The 19647-nt window shown below is 45.1% G+C and overlaps 1 protein-coding gene across 1 annotated transcript in view; it reads right to left on the reverse strand.

Moving 5' to 3' along the window:
* Positions 1-19647, reverse strand: part of LOC138301680 (deleted in malignant brain tumors 1 protein-like) — a 91141-nt gene that overhangs the window by 35552 nt on the left and 35942 nt on the right. The window contains exons 3-4 of the mRNA XM_069242194.1: positions 17322-17357; positions 14836-14871 (exon numbers count right to left, since the gene is read on the reverse strand). Of these exons, the coding sequence (XP_069098295.1) occupies positions 14836-14871; positions 17322-17357 (72 nt within the window). The remainder of the gene's footprint in view (positions 1-14835; positions 14872-17321; positions 17358-19647) is intronic.

Consider the following 19647-nt stretch of genomic DNA (forward strand, 5'->3'; position numbering starts at 1 on the left):
TTGCTGCCTGAAAACTGAACACACAAGGAACTCTGCAGCAGGTGTTTTTAAATAGTACGTTATTGCTAAACACAGTGCCTCCCTGAGGTCAGCGCTTCCTCCCCAGATCGGCTGCACCAGGCATGCTGCCCTAAAGCTGGCTCTTGAGTCGGAGTTGTTTTTTTTTTTTTTTTTTTTTTTTTTTTTTTTTCTCTCTCTCTCTCTCTCTCTCTCTCTCAACGACAGTTGGAAGGATGAGCAGCTCAGACATACTATTTGATAAAGGCTTCCTTTCCTTTTCCCAAATCAGTACTAAGATAAGAAATACATTCAACCATATTCACCAGCTACACGAGGTGATGCTAAAATCCCCTTGATGTCAGCTTGCACAGTTACTGATCACTGCAATACCACTTGAATTCTTGAAAAAGAGCTAGGTTTTATCTCTGAACACACCACACCAACCTTGACACTCCTACAATGGCTTCCCTCAAGGACAAATGAGCTTAAGAAACTTTGTTTCTTCAGGCAATCAGTTAGACATGTGGGTCCTCAAAGCATTTTAAAAAGTATGGGAACTGTGATGCTGCATGCAATGGGAGCGAGGTCAGTGAGTGTGGGGTTGAGATCAAAGATGTGGCTTAAAAAAATGAAATATTCTGTAAGTTATTTTGGTCTTTCAGCGTCTGGTAGTTACATATAAAATAACATGCAGCATGAATGAAAAATAAATAAAAAAAGCTGTTATTCATTTGGAATTTCACTACAGTACATTTTGAAACCTCTATTAGGTAATGCACTGTAGAGGTCTTTGTGAACCAGAGAGCCACAGAATTAAGTCATGGTTCCTGCAGTGGAGAAAAGTTACATTTATTTTTAGTGCTCCTAGCTCGCAGCCTGTGACAGATAGCACTGTGAATATGTAATTCATTATTTCAAACTTGCATTACAAACACTATAAGATAGACTGCTACAAAATGAGAAAAATGTTTAGGATAAAATGGCACTTCCAACACGTAGATGTTAGTGATACCCAGAGTGTACGTATTGCAATTTATTTTGCATTAGTGTCCGTTCAACACCCCCAGGTGTTGTAAGTGTGATATAAATACAATTACAATTAAAAGCATGCACTTCACAGCCCAGTTGTTAACTCTTTGCACTACCACTCAAAAATAAGAAATCGTTGTCATCACAAAGCTTCCAGTGATTAGGTCAATTTAAGCAAGTGCCGGCTGCAAAACATCCTTTATATTTGCAGATTAACTCGTAGCGCACATTTGCATTTCCTACAGGCAAGCCGACACCCTGGCTTGAAGCCTGGTTTAGCTGTCTGTCCAGCTTCAGTTTCACCGCACAGAAATCTCACTGAATGACATGTCAGTGGAGGTATTTAACTGTCGGAATTAACCGTCCTGCCATGTTTGTCTTTTTACAAGAAGCAGGGGAACAGGGTTTCATAAATCATAAAAGTATGTGCAGTCCCACCCACTTCGACCACTGCATCCACATAACAAAAGAACTCTGTCTGCTTTGGTCGATGGGGTTTCTCACACGGAAGAACGCCTGGCGAGCAAGGGTTACCAGTCCAACTGTGGGCCTACAAGAGAGGATGTGAGGAACAGCAGGTAGGCTGTGAAGGCACGGGCCCGGACCTACCTCAGAGACTCTGGGTTACAGAGGGGCTGAGCGATGGGTTGGGACATCGGGAACCCCTAACGACAGAGGGGGGAACCAACGTAGGTGGCAAGAGGACCCCCACCGGACTGGTGCATGGATAAAAGGACTGGGTACAGTCAAGCCGTGAGGAGATATCCTAATGGGGAAACAGTGCCCTAAACCGCAGGGATCGTGGGCGGTTAGCCCAGAAACTGAGAAACAGGCTGGAGTGCCGGCGCTGCGGACGGCCACTCAGCCAGCCCAAATGGAGGACACCTTGCAGACAATACTGGAGGCGACGATTGAGGACTCTAAGAATACCCTCTGGCAGGTGATCAGAAAGATGCCGGCTGAGCTGGGCCTTCTGAGAACTGACCACCGGAAAGGGTGAAAAACACAGGGGAAGACTTTAAAGAAATGGGAACGTCACATAGAGCGCAACAAACCAACCTGCTCACCTCACAGACACAGTACAGCGGCTAGAACACCGGGCAGAAGATGCGGGAGGCCGGGTCCGGCGTAACAAAATACGTATCATAGGGCTACCGGAGGGGGTCAAGGGCCCAGACATGGTGGCCTACTTGGAGCCCTGGATGAAATCACTAATGGGCAACCAACGACTCACACCATTCTTCGCAATGGAAAGGGCGCACAGTGTCCCGGGCAGACCTCCTACGCCTGGAAGACCCCCCCAGGTCGGTTGTAGCCAAGCTATTACACTATAAAGACAGGGACCTACTACTGCAGAGAGCACGCGAAGCAGGTCCCTTTGAGGTGTAGAATGGCAGAGTCAACATGTTCCTAGACTACACTGCAGCAGTTCAATCAAAAAGAGCGGCTTACATGGAGGTAAAGAGGTCCTACGGCCCAACAGGAGGAAGACCTGTGTGTTCCCGATGCTTGAAGGGGTGGCGCGTCCACATTCATGCCGGCGGATGTCCACTGAGCTCCACGAACATTCCGATATCTGGCTAATCAGGTTTACCATGACCTGAGAGATGTCAGAGAGGCTAACTTGGGTGGAGCATACCGGGCACTGAAGGCCACTGTGGCTTTCTGGTGCTGATTGAAATTATGCCCCATGGGTAGGGTCACACTCTCCAAAATGGTGATGCTCTATAGACTCCTCTACTATTTTACCAACCTACCAGTGCACATACCTATGTCATGCTTTCAAACCCTGGATACGCTACTGCGAGAGTTCGTGTGGGAGAGGGTACACCACTCGGTAGCACTAGGGACTCTTCGCATACTGCAGGATCGGGGACATGGAGTCCCCGACTTTGACTTATACTACCTGGCGGCTCAACTTCAATAGCCAGCACGATGGCTAAATGGGTTGGCTTGTCAGCGATTACCCTAGATGGAGAGACTGAAAGGGGGGAGGAGTTCATGGCCTGGCTGCTTAGTTGGAGGCAGATATCCCCCAAACCAAACATATTAGTGTCCACAGCCGCAACTGCCTGGCACAGAGTCCTTAGGAGAACAGGCACGACTAACCCCTATACCCAGGCCCTACCCCTTGTTGGACTACCACACAGCTAACCCTGTTCCTCCTTTACTACTGGACAACTAACACTATGGACTGAGGCGGTGGTTAAGACTGTGGGGGACTGTTACCAAGGAGGGATGCTGGTACTCTTTGGGGATTTAATAGAACAGACGGTCTTGACTGTTGGCCAATTCTTAACCTACGAAGCCGTCGAACGTGCCCTAAAGGGTTTGTGGGGCAACAATAGTGAGGAACCTCTCACGCCTGCGGTCCTCCAGACTATGCTAGTTGTGGGTGGGTGATCCCACCTGATTACATGGATCTATAGGGCATTGAACGGGATGATTGAATTGCAGTTGGATGGTCTGCAACTCAAATGGGTCGCAGATATAGGCAGAAATCTGACAGACACTAAAGGGGCCGGAATCTAGCACATGCACACAAAGTTTCACGAAACACGCAAGAGAAGTATACTCAATACAATTACATCCACAGGACCTATCTCACACCGCAAAGAACTAATCGGATATACTGGGTGGCGATGGGGGTTTGCCCTCTATGCCAGCCAACTAACGCTGACTTCCACCATGTGACTTGGGATTGTCCAGCTCTGAGACACTACTTGGGGGGTGGGATCCAGGGGGGGGGGGGCAAGTCCTTGCAAGGTTCAACAATGTCTTGAATAGACAGCTAGACAATGGGCAGGCAGTATGTTTACTGGGGCTTTTCTATAAGCTTTCCTCCAAAAAGGTGGGGAACAGGTTTGCAGACCTGGCACTGGTGCTAGCGCGTAGGAGATTGACGATGGGCTGAAAAACTAAAAAGAGGCCTGGCTGGACACATGGGTAACAGATGTCAAACAATGGCCGAGGGCAGAGGAAAGGGCGATACAGAGGAAGGAAATGAGAGGATAGCACACATGAGGGCAGAGGTGGTAGACACATGGGAGACTATGGATGTGGTCACAGATGATAACCCAGATGGGGTGACGGCACAGCATGAGTTAGGGGTAGATGAACATTAGCCTGCGGCTCGCACCCCTGTACATACCTGCCGATGCCCCCCCTCCTTGCACAGCCGCCTGGGTGACCTCCCCCAGGGTGCACCCCCCACTCTTGTGACAGGGCCTCCACCTTCCGGGTGGAGGGACACGCAGAGATGCACGGGGACCCTGCAACCACAACCACATAGCTGCACTAACCATATATGGGCAAGTTAATCGGTTATCTGGTTATTTAGTTATGTTATTTCTTTCCTCACTATATATTTTTATTGACATACGCCCTACGGGACGGCGGCTACACAGACACACTGAGAAGCCATAGATGAAAGCGGACTCCCTGTCTCACAAACATGCCACTGTGAAATAGAGGCACTTTAGATGCCTACAATTCAAATTAACATTATGGCATTTAAGACGGCGGTAAAGATTACCATGCATTTGTGTCATCAGAATGCATAAAGCAGCCACTTATAAACAATACAGTACGACAAAATGCACCTCCAAGTAACGTGTTATGGTGGCCATGTGAATAAAGAAATGTACTATTTGAAATACCAATAAATAAAACTGTTAAAACAAAAGATGCAGTGTTGGTCCACCTCATAGCCACAGCCATTGGAAAGTAGGCAACATCCCACTGTGGATCAGTTCCAGTGCATTTGGAATCTGTCAGTCCCCACCATCTGCTTTGGGATAGACTTTTCCTCCAAAGAAGAGGTGTAAGGTATAGAAAGCGTTGCCCTGCTTCCAGAATACATTGTGATGATTGGTGTGAAATCTTTCCTCTGATCCTTTAGTTTTAAAATATATCTGGAGAGTTTACAGAAGAAGGAGAAGTGGGATATAGGCCACCTTTGCTTGTTGGCTGACACCTCAAGCTCACCGTCGAAACTTAAAATATGTTTTCAATCATCTGAAGTTAACTGTAATATGAAATGGGCAAAAGACGGATGCCATGTTGTCCACACTGGCACTGATGTTCACCCTCATTATTGCAGACTTGATCCACATATGGATCACAAATGTTAACATTCATTGAAAAAATAAACAGGAGGCCATGTATACCACAGACCACTGTACTTAATTTAAGTTGAGAGGAGGCCACATCAGTTCTTCTACATCGAGAATTATAGATAACGCGAAGCGCAATAATACTGAGGCAAGGTATTTCCAAACTATTTTGAGCTATACCCTGAGAATGAGAGATGGCCGATGAACCTGGTGTTGTGTTTTTTCCACATTCTGTGCATTTCTCTGCGGTCACATTCCGTTTGGATAACACTGGCGAAATGGACCCACGGAAAACCCCATAGGTACCTTATTGCTACGTATCGCATGATCCTGATTTGGAGAGAAACCCCTGCTCCTGCGTAAATCAGTGTTAGCCCTAAAGACACAAGGAAGGCCTCAAAGAGCTTATGTACAGCATGACCCTAGCAATGCTGGAGACAGGGAGGATGCTTATGACAAACACATGCAGGTTCTAAGTGGTGATCTAGTTAAATCGACTAATATTTACCTCAAAGTAGAACCAAAAACTATGAAGCGTCGAGGATACAAAGCATAGAATTTCCAAAGGAACTAACTCAGCAATCGAAGAGATAAGTATCGAGAACTTAAGACCCAGAAAAGTATTAAAAACACAATAATATTAGGATTTCTGGGTCTGAACAAGAAATGGGAAGGATGGGCCAATAAATACCTACGAAAATATTCCTAATTTTTTAACGCTTACATTTTAAGAAAATGTAAAACAGTGAACGTTCACAGCCTCGGCCTTAAACCTCAAGAGGAACATAAGATTCCGTATTTATTGTAAAATTGCAGGGGTATCCGGTGAATGATGTGGTCCAAAACTGAGTGAAATTTCCCCATTTAAAGGGGTGCAGAAAAATGTTTCTTATGGATACTTCTTCCTGCGTATCCCTCACCTAATAACATTCTTTCTGGCGTAGACCCGTTCCAGAAAGCTCTCCCCCAGCACTTCTCTAGCATTGAAAGGTTGCCTAACGCAGCGTCAGCCACAACGTCAGATATGACGATTGTGGTGTATCTGTGGCACCACTCTGCATCTTGTCATCTTGTCATCAGTTTTTCCACGACTTATTGGCACAATCCAGAGGTCTCTCTCTCTCTTTCTGTGTGCGCCTTACTGGGGACAATTCCCCAGCTTCCAACAGTGTCTACTTGAAACGTCTTCTCGAAGGATTTCTTGTTTCAAGCCCTGTTCTAAGCACCGTAAGTGGATGGCTCTATTGGATCCACAGGGCATCATGTGTTACCTTGGCTCTGACCATGATTTCGTGGCATGCAACTCATGTTCTATGATGCACCCAAGGGAGCAAGTCCCCAAGTTATTGTTTGCCAAGACCCACAAGGACAATTCAAAGTATATCCCTTCTCCTATGGGAAAGTGTTCTGACAGGGAACGATCTCCCGAGAGTTGTTATTACAACAAAAACAAAAAGCGTCATAAGGAGGAGAAATTATTTTTCCTCAAGGAAACTTTCCTTGGAGTCTTGGCCCCATTTCCCTGTGCCTGGCTCTTCCTTGTCCTCAGAGCCCATTACAAAGCTGCAGGAAAATACAGTTGCAATTCCCTGCCACATCTGTTAACCCAGCATAGGGCGAGGCCTTCTGTTTTGCAATGTTTGATGCCTTCAGGATAACTCTGTCACCCTCAACCATGTCCGAAGGGTGAACCCACTCCTTTAGATTTGGTGACTTTGGCAGATCTGACCCTGATGCTGTCTGACTACGAACCTTTTACAGGTTCTGGTTTAGACATGAGAGATAAGCAGGATTACTTCGCTGTTTCCCCACTCATCTGTCGCCTGCATGACTCCACCACCTGGTTCTAGCACCATGCTTGGAGCTGTCCTCAAACAGTCTCTTCCAAAAGCACAGAAATGTACCAGGATGGAGGAGTTATTTGGTTCCAATTCCCATTAAATAAATATGTTCACTTGGGATTATGACTCTACATAGGATGATGAATCAGATGCTAACAATTTGTTTCCTCGCTCTTACTCCAACACTTTCTTATATCTTGACTTACAAAATGCTAGTGGGTCCAGTTACCATAGCAGAAGGGGGCAACCCATACCGTTTTAGCTCTTCACAGAAATAGTGCTCTTGGTTACCACAGTGGTGTGTAAAGCTGCAGGAACTTTAGAGCAAACTTTCTCCTTTGTGTAGCTAAGTCTTACATTTGGAACCCTGCACCCTGCCTTTTCAGCTGCTGAGCCCTTGCTTCGATTTAATGAGACACCACTGAAGCTTAGTGAAATGTGTTTTGGCTGCCTATGAGCAGCTCTTCTCAGGCCCAAGGTGCCGTAGACAAATTGTCAGATGATATTTGCCAGAACCAGGTGAATCAGAATTGTTCTTCTTGGATCCGTTGCCAGACTGACTGGTGGTTCAACCTTTGTCTTTAAATTTGAGACCAAATGCCTTCACCAAGGGTTTCTAAACAAGTAGATGCCAAGGGCCAGAAGGGGTTCACTTTAAGAAGTGTCTTTCTTGATTGTAACCCCTTTTGGTCCACTTCAACTTCTTACAAAAAATGTTGTTAGTAGCAATAACTTCAGCTCGTCGGGTCAGAGGGCTTCAGGACCTCTTGGTTCGTCCACCTTTCGCAGTTTTTTACCTAAATAAGTTGGTCCAGCCTTCTTGCCCAAGGTGGTGTTGGCTATCACCCTTCTAGCTTTCCTCTATCCTTCTCATGCACCAGGCAGGAGAAGCGGCTACATAGACTGCACACCATATGTGTGGTCTCTTACTATGTCAACTGCATTTACCTGACTGACTGGATGACCAGCTCTTTGTGGGCTATGCCACATCCAAGAAAGGCAAGCTAATTGACAGTCATCCACACCACAATTTAATTGTTTAGAAATTAAGCGATCATACAACAAATGGAAATATAGAAGGCAGCATGTGATGCAAATCTGAATAGGACTGTAAACAGTGTATACTAGTTAATTCTTTAATTAAGAAATCAATCATAAATTGTGACGATCCCATGTGATCAGTTGAAATGAAGTAAAGTAGGTAATAGGGACATCTGCTACAAGCTGCCTAAGAAAGACCCTCCAGTTGCTATTCGTGCACACTCCACTAGAATGCAAGGCTGCTTCCATGGCACTCACCAGAGGCCTTCCTGCAGCTGATATCCGCTGAATATGGATTTTGTTATCTTTTCATACTTTTGGAAACATTACTATCGCACAGCTCAGGCAAATAGTGCTTGATGCTTTGCCAAGGTTGTGTTGTATAGCTCCCTACTAATCAATCACATCTTCTAGCTGGTGCTGATTTGAGACTCATTCCTAAACTGAGGAATCTGGAGGGAGCTATTTCCATCAGAAGAAAATGTACTTACCTTCAGTAATAATATTTTTGATTGATACACAATATTCCTGCGGATTGCTTATTGGCCTCCCTCCACCATTGATGAGTTAGTGCCATTATTAATAGATTCCCATGTCTGCAAGCATGCATGAGTTGTTATTGTTGTTGATGCTTTCTAGGTTCCTCTCCACACTGCTGACTCGGATGCAAAATAAGTATCAGGAGCTGACATGAGCACTGAGATTGGTGCCTTTTGTACACCAGTATCTTCTTGGCCACTGGATGTAATCGCAGTTGAAGCAGCATGGTGCCACCTCACAATGCTGAAGAGCAAATGCTGGGAAAAGTGCTCCAGACCAGTCTAACACCTGGAAGGATATTTCTAAGGTGAGGAATCTACTGGAAGGTTATGTATCCACCATTAATAATTTTTCTCAAGGTAAGTAACTTTCTTTTCAATTACTGGAGCACAGGCATTGGCGAAGCAGGAAGACTGCAAAAGGCTAAGGGGAGGGTTAGTGAAAAACCCAAAAACGCATGGGAGTTATTTGTTAACCTTAATGATGATATGGCTCATGCTCAATGAGATAGTTCCAACATTCTGGCTGACTCACATTTTCTGCTTGACTTCACCTTTTATTAGGTCTACAGCTCATTCTTGTATCTATCTATGATTTAATTTCCAAGGGGAAGACACCTACAAAAAGAGGTGGCCTGACTTTCAAATGATATTGAACTGCTAGGTCTCCAACAGAAAGTGGTCGGCCCCACCCATGTGGCAGGTCACATGCTAGACTTACTTTTTACTAACTCAGTCCTTGGAGAGTGACTCTCCAATACTCCTCACTTAAACAGACCATCATTTGATTAGGTTTCCGATTCCTAAGGTAGTTAGGACCAACAAGTCCATTAGAGTTTGCAGAACAGCCTTGAGACAATGGAAGCTAGTCTCTCCGGATTCCTTGTTTTAGACCTTTCAACCATTGAAGATTACACAGGATTATGATATTAACGTAGCTCTGACCGATTACCATAGCTCTCTCTATCGCTAGCTTTTGGCAGGATTGCCCCTCTGAAACAGACATCATCCATCCCCAGTAAACCCCATGCTCTGTGGTATTCCACGAAGCTCAGAACTAGGAAAGCCACATGTAAAACGCTTGAAAAAAGACCCAGACCAAAACTTCCTCCGATTAAGAAGCATACAAATCAATGCTTAGCAGCTACCACAGGAAAATTAGAGTGGCATGCAAAAATCACATTATTAATAATATTGATGAGGCAGGCAATTCGGCAAAATAACTTTTTAAAATGTTTAATGAATTTGCTAGGCCTCGCACTTGTACTCGTGCCATCCTGGCACCACAAGAAATATGTGACTCCCTTGCTGATTTCTTAAAGGAGAAATTAAACAAAATTTATTTAAACTTTCCTAATTTCCCCAGGCAGATAGACAATTTATTTATCTATAATTTGCCTCCTTCTAAGGTTACGTTTTATTTGGATAGATTTGAACCCATCACTTTAAACCACTTTCAGGGGCAATTAGAGAAAGCTAAATCAGGCTCCTGTCTGATCTGTGCCCTGCCAGCACTTCATTTAGTTTATCAAACATAATTGCATCTTCCATTATGTCTCTTTTCAACCTATACTTGGACACTGCCCGAACTCCGCTGGCCTGGAAAGCCGCGCAGGTTTCTCTGATACGAGGAAAACACTATTGCCGATCCAGGGAACCTTTCCACTTATCATCCTATATCGCTGTTCCTGGATGCTGGCAACCCAGCCATGCAGGTATTGCTGGATCTGTCAGCAGCTTCAGCGTTGCCTGTCATGCCTTACTGATTCGTAGGCTGTGTCAGTTAGGTGTCTATGGCAAAGCTCTACAATGGTATGTGGATTTTCTGGAAAACCGGACACAGACGATCTCACTAGGCTCTTTTAAGGTGTGCACTATGCATATCAAAAAGGGGGTGCCTTGGGTCTCTTTTTTGAGCCCCACGTCATTTAACACGTTTGTATCCCCCACACAGATTTTCAAAGAATGCGGCTTTGAGAAAATAGCTCACGTTGATGACAGTCAGTGATCTCTTTTGGGCGTGATCTTGATGGGGTGAAATCACGTTTCACAGACGGCATGAGAAAAATAGCTGCCTGGATGACAAACAACTGTCTGCAATTGAATGGTGACAAACCCAAGATACTGCTTATCACAAACGCTCAGCAGCTACGGCCAGCAGAGTGGAGGCTCCCTGAAATGAGTTCGGCTCGAGTCCTAGGCAGAGAGTAAAAAACATCTCGGTATCAGGTTTGACCAGACCCTGTGTATGAAAGATCATGTTTCATCTATTTTACGCGGTGTAGCTTTCCTTTTGCACACTCCTCTCTTATGCAACTATTTTCAACTTCAACAAATATAATTTTAAAATAAGTGTGCTGTCAGGCGCTATGCAATATCCCACACTTGCACAATCTCTATCAACTAATCCGAGTGCTGGACTCTCCCGCCAGTTGCCTGACACACCTTTTTCGTGCCACGTGCGTTTGTGCTCCATTAAAAATCTTCACAACTACATTAACGATTTTTTCTTCATGTTCTTCCGATATTTATTGATTGTTTATGTAATTTGTAGAAATGCAAGCTCCAATATTATTTCTTTCATTGCTTCAGTGCAACCAATGGGTGCCCTCCAATGACTTGTTGAGTAAATTCAAATCTTAACGATGCATTCCAGAAAGACCCAACGCATTCCGGGTGAACAGACCCTTCTTCAGTGGTATTATTCATGCATCCGTTCTGCCGAATGAAAATGCCCACGCTCCGAGGAGTATGTTTCTAGTGGGGTTACTCATTGCCTTGGGGAATTCTTTAAAAAATGCCTTTCTAAGATACCTACTCTCTTCTTTTAGGTATTGGCTAAAGACAAGCTTTAGCAGTTTCTTGGCAACATATTGTTTCCAGTATGTAGCATATACTTAGAATGGGCTCTGTTCAACCCCTTGCTCGTGAGTGGATGGCTTTGTCAACCTCATGAGGTTGTTCTTGATACAATGCCTTTCCTCTTTATTTATGAGTTTGTAGCTCCTAGGAGGTTTCAGTCTCACAGTTTATTGATTTGGATCCTTCCACTGCTAACTCCATATGAGTGCATATGTTTTTTTGCTCTACCCTCTATGTTAGAAGGTGGTTTATTAGTAGGGCTTGGTAGGTACCGACCACTAGTAATAAGGCCACAATCACAATATAAGGGCCAGTCAAGTTCTCAATAAATGAATCCCTTGCTCAACCCAGGCGTAACTTAGCAGACAGGTGTGCATAGTATTTTAAAAACACCAATACATTAAATAAGTAAGACTCAACACAGAATAAAAATCCAACACCAATTCATAAAAACAGGAAATATTTGTATCTTTACAAATCCAATGTAGGGAACTGGAGCTATGAATTAAAAAAAATTAAAAAAAAAGTACTCTCTAGTTCTTAAAAATCAATAGTGCCGATCGTGGACATCTGGTAGCGTTTGACAGGGACGAAGTCACAATCTGAGGCTAACCGCGATGAAGCCCAACTTGGATGTGCTGAGTGTGAGCCTTTGTCAATTTTTTACCTTCGGACTTAACTGTTATTATTGAGCTGTTTCTCTCATTATCAGGCAAGGCCTCTCGTCAGGCCGGGATTCAAAGCAACGTCATTGGCTTTGCTCAGCACGTGCTCAGGGTCAACTCCTGGAAGTGTCATAGATGGGGAAAAGCTCTGGAGCTTCTGCGGGATGACCCTGAAATTGAGGCTGGGTCATGGCTCGAAGTCGGAAGCTTGACTCTTATCGACAGGTCGGTCACCTTATCGAGCTTTTTTTCCCAAAGTTGCTCCAATCCTCTCGAAACTTTTGTATCTCTTTCCAGAAATCTTCCTTTGGGTCTCCAGTGGTCCTCAAAACCAATCCAAAGGTCTAGAAGCTCTGAGAAATGGTCCTTGATATGTTGAGACTACGTTTCCCAGAATGTACCTGGCAAATTCTCAAAAGTCAAAATGAAGGTGGTCACTGGGCTCCTATTGGTGGGGATGATGTAGGTGAAGCTCTTAACCTGTTGCTTTCTGGGAGTCCTCTCCTTTACTTCTGGGAGCCAGGCAAAGTCCTCAGAGCTGTAGTTCCCCAGTGTGCAGCAGGTGCAGTCCTTTGGGGTGCAGACCACCACCACTGACCAACGGGGTGCAAGGTGACACCCATATGTCTGACCACTTTCTACAAAGAGTAGCATATTTCTTGTCCCAGAAAGTACTATTCTTCTAAAGTCCAAAATGGATAATCTTTCTCCTGGAGGTTAAGATCTGGTTAAGCCGTCCCACTAGTGTGGCTAATTTCCCTTAACACTGCACCTCTATCCCCTTTGCTAATCTATTTTATGAGGCTCCCATCTGTCTGGGATGGCAGGAAATTGGGGTGAACCTTTCTCCTGTCCTACGGGTCATCCCCTTTTGAAGACCAGTTAGGCTACCCAGCCCCCTTCTTGCCTTTTGCTATGCAGCTTGTAGATCTCCACCCACAAGATGTCCCATTGGCTCATTGCAGGTCACTTCACACCTCATTAAGGCAGCTTGGTTCAGCTTGGCAGAGGCTGGCCAATCGGAGAACAGCTGCTGGAAGGCTGGATTTTGGCTCATCAGAAAAGCAAGTTCTATAACTTCTTTTCTGTGAAAGGTATAATACATCTAGCAGTGGCAAGTTGTTGGATTTATTCTAACTATCATTTTAACTCTAGGAATGACATTTTTAGCTCTTCCTTAGCAGCAGTCATATTTTAATAAAGTGTTCTTAAGTTAGCCTATGACGCAAATGCAGTACAATGGGTAAAACCAAAATTGGCAGTTTTTCCCTCACTAGAGCATAAAAATATCTTTTACAGTGTCCCTACTTATAATTACAAGGCACCCTACCCCTGTGACACCTACTAGTATGTAACAATATAGTAGTTTGAGACTTTGGAAGTACCTTTAATTCTGAAGTTGAATTTGCATATAGTTTACTTTTAAAAGTAGTCTACAAAGCAGGGCTGCCTTTCAAAAATGACGGAGGGCACAACAGCAGTGCACACCTAAATGCATTAAATTTACTGGGCCTCTAAGCCTACATGCCCTATTGTATACTAGGGACGAACAGATAGGTTGTCATGCCTATTAGAATTATGTCTAATTTGCATATACTTTTAGTCAGAGCACAGGCCCTGGGCCTGGTTAGCAGAGCCAGGGCACCATCAGTCAGATAACAGTGTCTAGTAGTCAACATGGGGCAAAAAGTGGGGGACATTTCAAAAAGACCGAGTTTCTCACACCCTAGTTGTTCCACAGTGCCCTCCCTTTCACACTCTTTTTTTTTCAATCCCTGATGCTCCCAGTACTACTGTCCTTTTTTTTTTTTTTTTGTTTGTTTGCTTTGGAATGTACTGTCAGTCAGCTTGTTTTCTTTTTGTGCTTGACCACACTGTGTTTTTACTTTCTTAACTTTTGGTTTACCATTTTAACACTGTTGTCCACCATGATAGAATGGCACATTAAAAATAGCAAAATGACCACTGGGCATCATGATGTATGGGTGCATCATGATGTGTACGCATTATCGACAAACTCAGAATGGGTTTCCTTTAATTATAAAACATTGCAAAACTGATATGCATGTGGGTGTATGCATCATAATGCAGACATTTCCATGCGAACAACGACAAAGAATTGGTAAAGCCCATTGCTTGCCTTTTTAGAGACAAGACTTTTTGACTTTGTCAATGCTTGTTTCATGATGCCACGGCTAGACAACTATGTATGATGAAATGTGCCATTCATACATTTTAAAGTTATTCATATTTTTAAAGGTATATATGTGAAACTTTACTCACTCATTTTCGTACAACAGGTTTTATTGTTGCGTGCTGAGCATCAATTGCTTCTAACAACAGTTCACCCCCACTAGTCAATGGCACAGGCACGGGGACAGTTTCACCACAAATAACAGCGTCTACCTATTTCTTACGCAGCAAGGAGGACCCTTTGTACTTTTGGGTGATGTCAGTATGCACGGACACAGCCTAATGGAAATCCGTGAACATTTATGAGGAGAAGGGCATAAGACAACATGTTAAAGAACAACCCTAAATCAGGCCAATTTCCTGAAAGTATAAAGCAATCATGAAGCAACTTAATGTGTTGAAATACAAAGGAACAGCAAGGCCACACACAGTGGGTTGACAAAAGAAAATCCAAGGACAATCCCTACAGTGCACAAAGAACAAACAGCATGTGATGGCGGCCCAGAGAGGCGCATTATAAACTCAAACATAACACACCGAGGGAACTTACCCGGACGCCTTGATGTTGTTGGTCCTTGCATTGCATCTGTTAAGATGGTGAAATAAATACATTGTCTTTACCAAATAATTGTTCAGATTCAAGACAAGTATCCCACCCCGGAAGCGGCTGATCCCTCAAGCATGACACAAAACATGCAAATGCTGGAATCTGATCACAGTGAAAGCATTGGTAAAACATCGGCTTGGTGGAGCCAGACTGAGTAAAACAGGCGCTGTGATTCAATATGGATTAGTCTGGTAGGACATCTCAGTACAAGCAACTGTAGAAATGTGCATAGTGTAACAAACTCATGTCGAATAGAATTCTTTCAAGTCTTGTTCACAGAAACACTGACCGTGCAGAATCAAACATGCAACGCCCATGACTGAGTATATAGAATTATGTGTACCCAAATCATTCAAAATTCAAGGTGCACATAATTGTGTAAAATCTTTGATGAACAGAATTGTTTACAATACTTAGCTTTCAGAACTGCACCTAATTTGTGACATGCAGTAAATAGTGGGTAAAACGCACAGCTTTGAAACTATCTTCAATCTGATATTAACCACAATGAAAAAGCATGGCACACAAAAATGTAGACAATCCCTGGTGTGCAGAGTTGTGTGAAATGAATGATGCTTTGAAATGTGGCGAATTTGTGGGATTTCCACAAACGGAGAAAATGCGTTTTTTTGGTAAAAGTTTGCAAAATGCACCAGTGGTAGAACTTAAAAGGTTTTTAAAGGTATGGTTGTGCAAAATGTATGAAGCATACAACAGTGTAACTCATATAAAGGGTAGTACAATGCATAGTGTGCAGAGCTTTATGAAATGCCCGATGAAAAGAACTATGCCAAATGCTTGATGTAGAGATCGAGACTTTGCGAAAAGCATGCTGCCCAAAACTATAAAAATCATAATGGACAGAATTGTGCAAACGAATGCTAGAAAAATCACTTTAAACTCATGTTGGTCTGAGCATTTCATGGAGGGCAGGTTTGTGGAGAATTCCTGGGGGCGAGTTTGTAGAGGATACATGGAGGACAGATAAGTGGAGAATTCACAGGACAGAGCAGTGGAGAATTAATGGAGGGGTAGTGTGTGGAGAATTAATGGAGGGGTAGTGTGAGGAGAATTAATGGAGGGGTAGTGCATGGAGAATCCATAAAGGCATTGTGTAGAGGATTCAGGGAGGGCAGGTGTATAGAGGATTCAGGGAGGGCAGATGTGTAAAAGATTAAGGGAGGGCAGGTATATAAAGAATTCAGGGAGGACAGGTGTATAGAGGATCCAGGGAGGGCAGGTGTGTAAAAGATTCAAGGAGGGCAGGTATATAAAGAATTCAGGGAGGACAGGTGTATAGAGGATCCAGGGAGGGCAGGTGTGTAAAAGATTCAAGGAGGGCAGGTGTATAAAGGATTCAGGGAAGGCAGGTATGTAAAAGATTCAGGGAGGGCAGGTGTATAGAGGATTCAGGGAGGGCAGGTGTATAGAGGATTCAGGGAGGGCAGGTGTGTAGAAGATTCAGGGAGGGAGGGGGCGGGTGTGTAGAGGATTGAGAAGGGCAGGTGTGTAGAGGATTTGGGGAGGGTAGGTGTGTAGAGGATTTGGGGGCATGTGTGCTGAGGATTTGGGGGGCAGATGTGCAGAGGATTGGGGGAAGGGCAGGTGTCAGGGGCAGCTCCTCCATTAGGGCGGAGGAGCGTCGCTCCCCGCCAGCAGCAGCAGCTGCAAACCTTCAAAAACTAAACGATAATAAACTATGTTTAATATTGTTTGGTTGTTAAAGGGGCAGGGCTCTGGGGTACGACGAGGAGAGTGTTCTGTGCCGTCTCGGGCTGGCTAAACACACATGCACACAGGGCTGTCTCCATCCCAGCAACACAGTTGCCGGGCTGGAGAGAGCCTGCACAGGCTCCCGGTCTGCCTGGAAGCACCCTGGTTGGGCGCTCCCAGCCAATTGTAATGCTGCTCTGAGCAGCATCAGGATTGGTGCAGGGAGGGCTGACAGCCTGTGCCTGCCTGAAGCGACGAGGGAGAGAGGAACAGCGCGGGAGCGGAGCAGGCAAGTGATTTTTTAAATATTTTTTCAAATTGTTATTATTCTCCCCACTTCCTACCCCGCCACGTGATGTGCCGTGCCGCCCTGCCCCTTTTAATTTTCGCAAGCCGCGACTTGCAGGTGTGTAGAGTATTCAAGGAAGGCAGGTGTGTAGTGGATTCACGATGAGCAGGTTAGTAAAGAATTCATAGGGGATGTAGGAGATACTAATTCATCGAGGGCAGGTGGGTAGAGAATTCAGGGAGACAGGTGGTTGGCCAACTCATATGGAACCGGTGGGTGGAGAATTCAATATGACACACATAACTGTCTTTTGCTAGTACTTTAAACTTCCATCCATCGCATAAATATTTACTTTAATAGGTTTACTAGTACATGTCACAGGAACAAACACCAAACTAATAGTATCAAAGTAGTAAATTGCAATTACCTGGGGCTCTTGTTGTTGTTGCTGTTATTCCCGATGCTGTAAGGTTGGTTAAAAAAAGAAAACACATTTTATTTCATGAGTTCCAATAGAGCTTAAGGACAGTTATCCAGTTTGTATTTTAGCAAATACACAAGGCCTCGCAGCGCTACTAGCAAAATGATGCCTGAGTTGTACCATTTTGAATTGAAGACAAAAAGACATCAAGGGGATCAAAGCACTGGGTGACGGGGACGTGACGTCCATGCATGCCCAAGCATGTCCAAATTCCACATATTGCAGCCTTTAAAATATAGTGGCACTAAAAGGCAGAAAGCGAGGAAAAGAAGAAGATTTATTAACAGGCAACCATACATCATGTCAGTGATAAAGATCTATCATGATGGCAGTCACAAGCCGAATTAAAACTGCATAATGCCCTGCCAGTTCATGTGCACTACAAATAACAATTGATAGACCGTGTTTAGAAAGCAAAGGAATGCGTTTTGCATTCTGGATGGCCGCTTTGCCTTTTCTCAACTTTTTCTCCATGCCCTTGACTCACTGCTGATTGATTAATGGGAGGATGCAGAGCTTGGTGGACCAAGGTATCTATTCATTCATGCATTCATATATTCATTCATTAATGTATGGATCAGGTTATTCATTCGTGTTTACGATGATTAGCTACTTAGAAATTGCAGGTGAAAAGCTAGACTGTATGACTGATGATGCAGCCAGCAGACTATTTCTGACAAGATACTGACTACTGGGCAGATGTCAATGTCAATATAGACACACTTTGGCAGTATGATGTAATCTCAACTTGAAAGACTGACAAGTGTTTTCATGCATGTATTCCTCCTTCTCATCCGAAAGCCTGGGTCTAGTATGCTAGATAAACTGCTTCTGCTTTTAACTGTCACCAATCAATAGTTTGAGAAACAGTGGTGTAGGGAGCTTCCAGTGGCACTGCACAAAAGTGTATGCTGTTCTGCTATGGTATATTTGCATATAAAGTTGACACACTTGCTTATTGCTCAGTAGTAGTATGTTCACGTTCAGTGTAAAGCGCACTAATCCCTCCTTCGTGCAGTAGTGAGATATAAACTTCCTAACTACATGAATGAATAAGCTGTCAAGATCATGTTTCATTGTGCCTGCAAGATCATCTTTGACCAGAAGCTACAGCTACTGGTAGGCGCACCGGTGGCGTTTGGATGGGGAACACTGAGCCCCTCCCCACCCCATTCGTGCCACGCAGCTGGTGCCAGCCTGGACTGAGCCGGCGACCGGGGCCTGCGTGGCACATGGTCTGGTGCCTTCTGTCAGAGGTGAGACATGAAGGCTGGGAGGTGCTGCGCGACGCCCCTGAAGAAGCTGGACGGAGGGACCTGTTGGGGCCTGCAGACCTCAGGACAATCAGAGGAGACAGGAGAAGGCTTAGGGGCAGCTGGGCCTCCCTGGAGAGAAGTGCCTCCCGAGCATAAAGGAACTGTGTGTGGCATCAATGGAGCCCAGGCTCAGTATCTAGGTTCCTCTCATGCTGGTGTTGACCGACAAGAGCCAGCCTGGGGCATGGGAGGGTCGCTGGTACCCAGGCGGTGCACGAGGCGGGCCTGGCTGTCACTGAGGCCTGATGCAGACGCTGGGGCCTGCATGGCAGACTGGCTGGGCCGGGTGCTGGTGGCGATGAGGCCTTGCCCTTGGAGGGTCTACCTGTCGAAGGCAGTTTAGACTACGAAGTGCACAAGGGGAGGACTGGCAATTTATGGTGGCATCCCTACTGCAGCCTTGTAGCTGGAGTACTGGATACCCCTGGTGCAGTCCCCATCTGACCACAAATATGCTTGATTGCACCGATGTGGTTATGAGTGGGTGCTCCTCACCCCCTGCACAGTGAATCCAGGTCTGGGCTCGCTCCTGGAGTTGAGGGGGCGGCAGCCCTCGCTGGAGGGCTAAGGAGACTGAAGGGGCCTCAAATCCGGTGATTCAGAAGTGGATCCAGGAGACATGGGGAGTGATTCCACAGGGCGGTGGCCTACTGGGGTGAGTGCCCCCCTCCCTGACAGCATGGAGCCTCAGTTTAGCATCAGAGGCTAATGAGGCCACCATGGAACACCAGTGCACCCTGACATCACACAGGGCCGGATTGTTGAGGATTGGCTTGTCCCCCTCTATATCTGGTGCACCTCCTTCCTGATAGTGTGGCCTCACAATGCCACAAAAAAAGGAGGGCACTCTTAAAGAACTTTTCTCTAAGACCGTAGCAGAGAAACTGGACCCCCCCCTAGAGAAAAGCTGCGTAAGGTAATGGGACAGGAAGAGGTGAACCCTTGGAGGAGGACGC

Source organism: Pleurodeles waltl, chromosome 6, assembly GCF_031143425.1.
Source record: "Pleurodeles waltl isolate 20211129_DDA chromosome 6, aPleWal1.hap1.20221129, whole genome shotgun sequence".
In the NCBI taxonomy this organism is placed as follows: domain Eukaryota; kingdom Metazoa; phylum Chordata; class Amphibia; order Caudata; family Salamandridae; genus Pleurodeles; species Pleurodeles waltl.